Below are 8,891 nucleotides of genomic sequence, written 5' to 3' on the forward strand. Positions count from 1 at the left end.
AACTTCCTCATTTTTTTTTTTTTTACATGGAGTATTGCTGGTTTTATGAAATATATTTCTAAACCAAGCCCACCATCGCAGTGCAATTACTGAGTAAATCACATCCTAGATAGTCTTTGCTTTTCTTTGCCCTGATAAAATAACATAGTTTAAATATCTTTTCCAGTGGTTTGTAGCCAGATGCGAAGTCAGCTAAAAAAGATTTATTCAGAAAGATTTCTTTTCTACATCATTATGTAACTAAAAGTAGTGGTTTTAAATACAGCAGAATTTTGTGGTGGTTTTGAAAGCCGTGGCTTCTGGATCCTTCCCTCAGGACCAGATGACAGCAGTTTAGATGGTCACGTGTTCTTTACGGTCCAGAGCTGGGCAAGGATTAACCAAATAACTCAGTAACAGCAGGACTTAAGAAAAGTGAACTGATAAAAACTAGTATTTTTGGTGGACTATAGCAGACCCTGTGTTTTTTTGGAGGGGAAAAAAAAAAGTTATGGGTCTCTTTGTAGTTGAGTCGTCAAATGCTAATACATTTGTATCTCTGAAGGGTTTGGGTTTTTCTTCTTCTTTGACAGACTGATGTCTTGGTGTTGAGCTGCGATCTGATCACAGATGTTGATTTATATAAAGTTGTGGATCTCTTTCGGACACACGATGCTACTCTCTCCATGTTGATGAAGAAAACTCATGAACCCACAGAAGCAGTACCGGGACAGAAAGGGAAAAAAAAGCCAGGTATGTAGATAGGAATAAATTTATTTATTAATAAATGATAGAGAAACCACTGGTGTGTATGATATGTTCAGCTGTCAGTCCCAGAGTGAAAGAAGTGAAAAAGGCACAGATACCCTATTTTTCTTCAGATTCCCTAGTGGGGGTGTGACTTGGTTTTTTCCAGCTCAGAATTAAGTATTAGCCTCGCGTAATCTTGCGGGCTCTGATCCAAAGCTCACAAGAGTTAAGGGAAAAGCTCCAGGTGACTTCAGTGAGTTTTGGATCAAACCCTAAATTTTTGTTACATATGAACATTAAGACCATTAGGCTTTTCAAGAGCACTAAACATCAGCCAGGTTATAGCTGGGAATTTTACCATTGACTGAGGGACCACCTTTAGGGGAGTAACAAATACCTGTAGAAATTCTCCCCTCTCACGGTGTGTGTACTGAAGTATTCTTCCGAGATCACATCCAGGAGCCTTTTGCTAGGCAAAACTCCCACTGATTTCAAGGACTTGGTTAGATGCTTATCTTGTCCCTCTTACCATAATCTCTTAGTTAGTGCCTTGTAATCTTTCATGTATCTATTCTCACAACACCGCTGTAAGGCAGGGCAGGGCTATTATCCCCGTTTTACTTGCATGCTAAAAGTACTAAACCCCATATCATTGTTCCCATATCATACCTCTCATTTTCTTTTAATGATATCTCTTAAATTGCTGAGGTTTCGTTATTGCCTGCTTAGTGGGTCCTGGTCCATGATTAAAGCTCAGAGGCATTACAGTCGTATGAATAAGAAAGTGTAGCTTCGATCTGTTGGAGAGGAGAGTGAAATGCAAACCAGCAGTTGGACTATGTGTGTGTCTGAAAGTGGAGGAAATGTGTTTTTAAAAGAAAGCTGCTGAGACTCTACATTAAAAGATTTTTCTGGAGTGAAGTGTAAGGTTAGTAGGGCTGAAAGCATTTAGAACTTGGACTGTCAAACATCTCTAAACTCTCCTGGTTTTGAAAAGGCAATCTAAGTGATAATGGCACACAAATGTTATCAGGAGAGCTACAGCCACAGAGTTGAGCATTCAGGAGTTAGAAACTAATGGGTCTGTGACTAAACATCATAGAGCGGCCCAGTCCATGAGCTCTGAGTATACAGGCTGAGGGTGAGGAGTCTGTAGGGATAAACAAGATCATCTGAAGACTCCTTGCAAATGTAAACACATCAAGTTGCACATTTTAAGAAACGGTCATTTTTTAGTGTCTATGTGCTTGACCTAACTCTTCCTACATGACTTGTTAAAATTTGTGTATGATTTCTCACATCTGTGAAGGACCAAACTTGAAAACATTAAATTTCCATTACATGGAAGTGTTTTGACACTCACAGTGTTTTTCTATGGGGCTGGATGCTAACGTCTCCCACTCAAAACTACTCTACTTGAGCTGTCCTGGGTAGCTCTAATAAATTGTTTTCTGTGAACTGCCTCACATGAGACATGAACCCTAGCAGACCTTTTTGTCATTCGCTAAAAGCAGGGGAATGCAGAGACAGGAATTTTGTGGTGTTCTCCGTGTTCTGGAGAGGGGCAGTACATTTTAAGAAGCATCAGACCCTCCTGCCTTTTGTTCCTGCTTGACTGAATGCACCCCTTTGCTCTCGACGTCATCCTAGCTCATCCCAATCCCTTTTCCCATCCTGACTTCTTGCCACTACCAGCTTCCATTCTTGTTCTCTTTGCTTGATCTCCTCCGTCAAGGATCCTTGTCGAGAGTCCAGCTTTTCTTTCTTATATATTACTCTCTTCTTTTACTACCAGTTCCATTCCCTGTTTGGCTTCTGACTTCTGATCTTGACCTGCTTGATTTATCTGCCCACAGACACGTTTTTCTTCTCTTCCAATTCCTGTCTCTAAGGTCCAGTGTCCTTTCACAGACAGTCCCAACTTCCACCAGTTTTCAGAGACTGTTTTCTCTCCCTTCCAGCCCATCTTGCAGAGTCCTCCTTTTTATGCTTTTCTTTCCGCTCACCCATGTGATCTTATGAGTTTTATTTCCTTGTAAAAAACAGGATGCAAAACCAAAACAGACCAAGCTCCTGGCTTGGAGCAGTCATCACAGCATGGCCGTGGAGCCTCATGGCTTGTGTCACCTGATGGTCCAGAAGACCTTTGATGACAGTTAAAATTTGTTGAAGCTTATAAACAACTGAGGACGAGATATTAACATGGAATGTGTTAGGCAGCTTTTCATAGTGTGGTACTATTAGCTCCTTCTCTAAATCCGTGGCACATGTAGGTTTCTATGAACCCGCACTGTACTGTTCAAGCATTAGCGTTAGGAAACGGATCCTTAGTCCTGATGAGCCACTAGATATGTTTGCAGCTTTATTGCTTCACTGTGCCTACAAATTAATTCATTTCTTGAGACAGAGCAGCAGGACTTCTATTTTGCATATGTCGCAGGATAAGATACGAAGTTGGTGCTTTTGGGTTATTATTGAACACTCAAGAGCTGTGATATAAGGAAGACTTTTTAAATCAGCATGAATTGCAGTGTTATGTGAAAAGCAGCTATAAATTCACACTGACAGTTTCCTGAAATGCTTTTTATAATTCAGATGCAAATTACAGGGTGAGGTTCATTGGCTTTTATATTTAGGGGATCAGGTATGAACAATAATCTCATTGGATTATTGGCTTTCTTAATTGATCAGTAAGAAACATGGCAATAGAAAATAAAAAAGAAAGAAAAAAAAAAGCAGAATGGTAGTAGCACAAATAAACAGAGCATCAGGAATTCGGACACCCAGAATGGAGCCATATGCTTAAAGATGACCTGCAAGGCAGTGAGTGTAAAAGAGTGTCTGTACCTTTCTGTGTATAAAGAAAGGCAGAAAAGATGGGGATGGTGACTCTTTCCTGCTTGTTTTTCTTGTCTTGAAAGCAGCAGGCGTGTCATCACTGGTATTCCCTGTGTTTGCCAGAAGACCTCTTGGTGGTCTTGCAGGCTGCATCGTGTGAATTCTCTCCCTTTAACTGAAAGGGCGGGGATGCCGAGTCTTTAAAAAAGGTGTCTTTTTCCCAAGTGTCAATTAATTATGTTTGATTAAAAAGCATTTTAGAAAATCTAATTGAATTTTTTTTTTCTCTTCATCACTGAATTCTTCAACTTCCATTCTCTTGTGATGTCAGGATTTCTTGAGGTCATTAAAATTGACGGAGTTCCCAAATTGCAATAGCTGTATTAAATCCTTATTTATCTGTCATGAAGAGGCAAAACACATCCTGCACTCCATTTTTATACTTTAAACAATTTTTTAGTTACCATCACTGCAGCTTTAACATTTTTCTCATACTTCCCTTGCAGGGATTTTGTAAACTAATTATGTATTCATTTTTCCATTTATTTTTTTTCATCACTAAGTAATACCAGTGTGATTCGAAACAGCATTCTTGTATCTCTGGGTAACTGGTTTTAGTGATGAGTTTTGTCTTTTCTAAATTACAAAAGTAATGCTGTTTATTGCAAATGGACAGCAAAAAAACTGACCTGGCATCTGCTGCAAAAAAAACTCACATAGTTTCACTGTCTGCTTCTTACCCATCCACACAAGTAAGAGAAACCGGTTTGATGGCAGTCATATACCTGGTGCTGTTCTCATCAAGTTTTCTTTTTTTTCCCTCACTGCACAGAGCTTTTCTGTAGCAGCGTGATATGTTATGTTACTGTAGGATGGACAGCCACGACTTGAACTTTGAGAGAGTGTTAGTACCTCAATGGTGGGAGATCGGTCACTGTTGTGTTTCTGGGCTATCAGGAGACCCCAGATAGGTGACGGTGGCAACAATTGATTAACACATGAATCGGCACCACTTCCCTGAATTATTTCACAGAATCACAGAATGTTTGGGATTGGAAGGGACCTCTGAAGATCATCTAGTCCAACCTTCATCCCAGCACACCTAACCACTACACCACAGCCTCAAGTGCTAGATCTACTTTTTTTTTAAACTGGTGACTCCACCACCTCCCTGGGCAGCCTGTTCCAGTGCCTCACCACTCGTTCAGTAAAGAACTTCCCCCGAATATCCAATCTAAACTGACCCTGACGCAACTTGAGGCCATTTCCCCTTGTCCTGTCATTAGTAATTAGAGAGAAGAGACCAGCACCAGCCTCACTACAGCCTCCTTTTAGGTAGTTGTAGAGGGCAATAAGGTCTCCTCTCAGCCTCCTCTTCTCCAGACTAAACAAACCCAGTTCCCTCAGCCGCTCTTCATAGGGCATGTTTTCCAGACCTCTCACAAGCCTTGTTGCCCTTCTCTGCACCCGCTCCAGCACCTCGATGTCCTTCTTGTACTGTGGTGACCAAAACTGGACGCAGTACTCAAGGTGAGGTCTCACGAGTGCCGAGTACAGGGGCACGATCACCTCCCTCCTCCTGCTGGTCACACCTTTCTGAGTTTTTATAGCAAGTGATCTTTCTCCTGATTGTACTTCATCTGTCATAGTGATACGGACCTATTTTCGGACTTCTTTGCTGTGTGATTAATTTGTGAGAAGAGATGGGGGGGATTTCTGAAGAGGGTATGCCTGGTCACTTGGATCAAAGACTGTCAGTAGGAGAACTTTCAACAGCTGCGTAGCTCTGACCGTATTTTGATAGTGATTATTGCAGGGGTAACTCTGCTGGAACAGGCAAAAGTAAAAGAAGGGGTGGGGCTGAAGTAGGGAAAAAAGGTTAAATCTAATTTGGCTGAGAAAAGATCTTAGAGAATTAACTACTTACAGAGAATGCTGTTACTCCACTGTGGTTAAAGGTTTAGAATTTAGGAGATTGAATATTTGCTAGTTTGGCCCCAAATAATAGCATTTAATGGGAGAAAAGAGGATTTTTCGTTAGAACTGTAGTATGGCATCCTTGTACAGCCCGTGTTCCTGTGAAGATCAGTGTATGGTTGCCGCCAGAATGGTAGCTCGTACTGCAAAGCACAAGGTAGAATAAGCTGCCACCACTGTATTCAGATGTTGTGGAAAACTATTAAAAAATAAATACTTTACATTTCAGTAGACCAAAGCCACTGCTGATGCACAATCACTGGCTGCAGGAGATAGGAATTGCCACAGTAATATAGATGATTAGTAAGTATTCTCTTGGTTGGCAGTTTTATAAGTAGATATTTATACCACATTAAACCACCCAGAAACATCAGTGGTAGCAGTCTTAAAATCCATACTCTTATGTACGTATGTGTACATTTAGGTTTTCTGTTACTATCGGTATTTATCTAAAAGTAGTTGCAAAGTAGTTATGTCTTAGCTGAAATCATAATTCTCTCCAGACCACTTAATTCTAGTATGTAGTGATTTATGTTGGATTTTCAAGAACTCTCTGCTTGACTTGGTTTTGTTGTTGTGTAAATTCAAGTAGTAGTTTGTGATTTATTTATTAATTAAAAAAAAAAAGATGGAAAAGGAAAGCACAGCTCAAGATGGGGTGTTGCATGTCAGGACCTATAATTGGCATCTTCATAAAAAGGATGCAAAAAGCATGCAGGGCCCGTGTTTTGAATGTCATGATGTACATCAGCTACTTTGACTGAAAAGAAGTGATAAATATTGTGGATTCGCAAAGTCATTGATTTGCTGGGTTAGTGTGAAATCTAGTGTTCCGTATTTTGGCGGTGTGTGGTGCTCCTGTTTGACTTTCCAGCCTGCATTAAGACAGAGTTACATAATGATTGTCTTTGATTTTCTACTTCAGTGGAACAGCGCGACTTCATTGGACTGGATGACACAGGAAAAAGATTGCTCTTCATGGCTAACGAAGCTGACTTGGATGAAGAACTTGTCATTAAAAGATCCATCCTTCAGAAGTAAGCTTATGAGTCCTAGTAACAGAAACTGAACTTGGGACGGCGAAAAATAACTGTGAACTAAAAGTGATGGTTAAAGATGAAGTAGGATGAGAAGGGAAGAGGAAAAGCAGCTTTTGCAATACTCGGGGAGCAGTATTTTATTATTCTTTCCATCATTGCAACCAGTTTATAGGCTTGTCTGATGCCTTTATTGTGAAAAATTCCAGGGAAAGAAAAGGAATGGGTTAAAAGTTAACTCTCCATGAAATGAAGCCAGTATTGGTGTAGTTCTGAATCTCTGAATCGGAAGTGGTAGACTTATGCCCCTAAACAAGATGTTAGTCTCATTGACTGAGTCCCAAATGGATTAACAGAGTATGTGGAAGAGACTCTCAGGACTTCATGACATTCTTCTGCATATAAGGTGCAAAACCTCCGCTGTCTTTTGAGGTCTCAAAAGATTAATTAGAGAATCTATGCTAGATAGGCCATTAAACTGCACTGGGGAATTGGATGAATTTATTAAATATGCCAGACTAGCTGAGCTTCCTGCACAACATAATTTGCATCAATTATTAGAAGAAGGAATGATGGCTTGTTGCTCTTTATGCTCTTCCTTACAGCGATTTTAGTTTTTTTTAGACACACATTGTCTGGCACGTTCTGTGGAAAGCTCTGCTGGCTGCTTGAGAGGCCGACCCTTGTAGGTCACAGGCTGAGTCAGGCTTTCACCTCTGTGAGATTAGTCACCCGTGGGGCAACCATGTGAGAGCTGGGAAATTCATCCATGTGGACCGTGTAAGTCAAGGATGCAAACATCTGGGGTTTGCTCTCAGCTAATCTCTTCTGTGAAAAAAAAAATGCCTCTGGTGTGTCTGCTCGGCTGCGGGCAGGTGTTTTCTTTCCTTAGACATCGTCCCGCTACCAAATGCGAGGGAGGTGCTGTGCGCCCGTGGAAAGATGAGCCTCTCCTGCCTGAGTTTAGGGATTACCCTAGAAGGAAGGTAGGCAAGATTGAGCCCTGTTAGCTGCTGTGATGAAAAGAACCTGTCCCAGTGTGTTTTCACGTTTGTCCCCGGGGCAGGGACCGAGCCACAGGCAAGTCTTCTGTGCCTGCACGGCAGCTGATGGACCTAGTGTGGGAAATTCAGCGCTGCGATGGGTTTGTCTTCATGGCTTTTTCCTATCGCTAGTGGGTGGCTCTGGTGTAACAGCTTAGAAATGGCTGTAACATGTGTGAATCTTAGTTGACCTCTGATTTTACAGGTTCATTTAACCAGAGGATTCTCATTCCTGATACTCTATAGCTAAATTAATCAGGCTTTATCCTGCCGGCCAAACTTTGCCTTCAGGAACACCTGTTCAGTTACATTGTCTTCAGCAGATCTTCTTGAGCATAACTCTTTGGGATTTGGTAAATGTAGTGGTGACAACATGCAGATGGGATAAAAATCTATGTTTCCCTGACTTTCTTACCTTTCCATATGCACAGTATGAAAGCTAATGTAATGTGTTAGCCACCCTCCAAGTAAAGCCCACAGGTGATAAGATAATCTGAAAGCACAGAGAGAAGATCTGCTAAGTGTTAAAAAGAGGAAAAAGAAAATAAGAAACGGATGCTTTGAAGCATCAGGCAGAAACATTGGGCTGATATCCACCTCAGTGAGCTTCTGGCTTCTGAAACTGCCTGCTGGGGATGCTTGTGTGCTCTCTGTTTCACAGCTGCCATCTCAGAGAAGCAAAACAGTAGGTAGAAATTGTCAAATATTTTCAAATGAGGCAGTTCCAGGGTGGCAACAACTGTGGGAGCTCTAGGAAGACAAAGTGTTGGCAGCTAGTGATGTTTTAACCACTGTGTTGTCTAGACCTGCTCAAGGCCTGGCTTTCTCATGTGAGAAACAAAAGCAACGCTTAAAACAATCTTTGAAGTCTTCTTTTTAATACATCATAGTAAAGCGGGGGGGGGGGGGGGGAGAAAAAAAAGAGCAAGCCTCATCTCGTTTTCTTCATGGATCGGTTGAAGTGACTGACTTGCAGCTACCATGTTGACTGTTTCTTGATCTCTGGGCTTTGTTTTGATGAAATAACAGACTTTGTGGCAGGATGGGAGAATTTCCAGTACACTCATTTGTTCCTCTGTAAAATACAATAGACGTCTTGAGGGTGTTGCTTTTGTTTGTTTTGCTTTTAATGGTCTCTTTGAAGGGCTATAGTGGTCGTGTTACATGAACTCTAGAACTCTTTCAGTGCTTGTTTTGCTCTTCAGAGCCTTCTCTTCTATTGTCTTTTTTCTCTCCCTTTTTAAGGGGGGATGGAAGGAGGGAAAGA

At 41.3% G+C, this 8,891-nt stretch overlaps 1 protein-coding gene across 1 annotated transcript in view; it reads left to right on the plus strand.

The window, feature by feature from the left end:
- Nucleotides 1-572: 572 nt before the first annotated feature.
- The window catches only part of EIF2B3 (eukaryotic translation initiation factor 2B, subunit 3 gamma, 58kDa), a gene marked incomplete at its 5' end in the record, with an annotated part of 68,609 nt that continues 60,290 nt past the window's right edge, over nt 573-8,891 (plus strand). Inside the window, 2 exons of the mRNA XM_009870419.1 lie at nt 573-732; nt 6,470-6,581. Of these exons, the coding sequence (XP_009868721.1) occupies nt 573-732; nt 6,470-6,581 (272 nt within the window). The remainder of the gene's footprint in view (nt 733-6,469; nt 6,582-8,891) is intronic.

This window comes from Apaloderma vittatum, unplaced genomic scaffold, assembly GCF_000703405.1.
Source record: "Apaloderma vittatum isolate BGI_N311 unplaced genomic scaffold, ASM70340v1 scaffold13685, whole genome shotgun sequence".
NCBI classification, from domain to species: Eukaryota; Metazoa; Chordata; class Aves; order Trogoniformes; family Trogonidae; genus Apaloderma; species Apaloderma vittatum.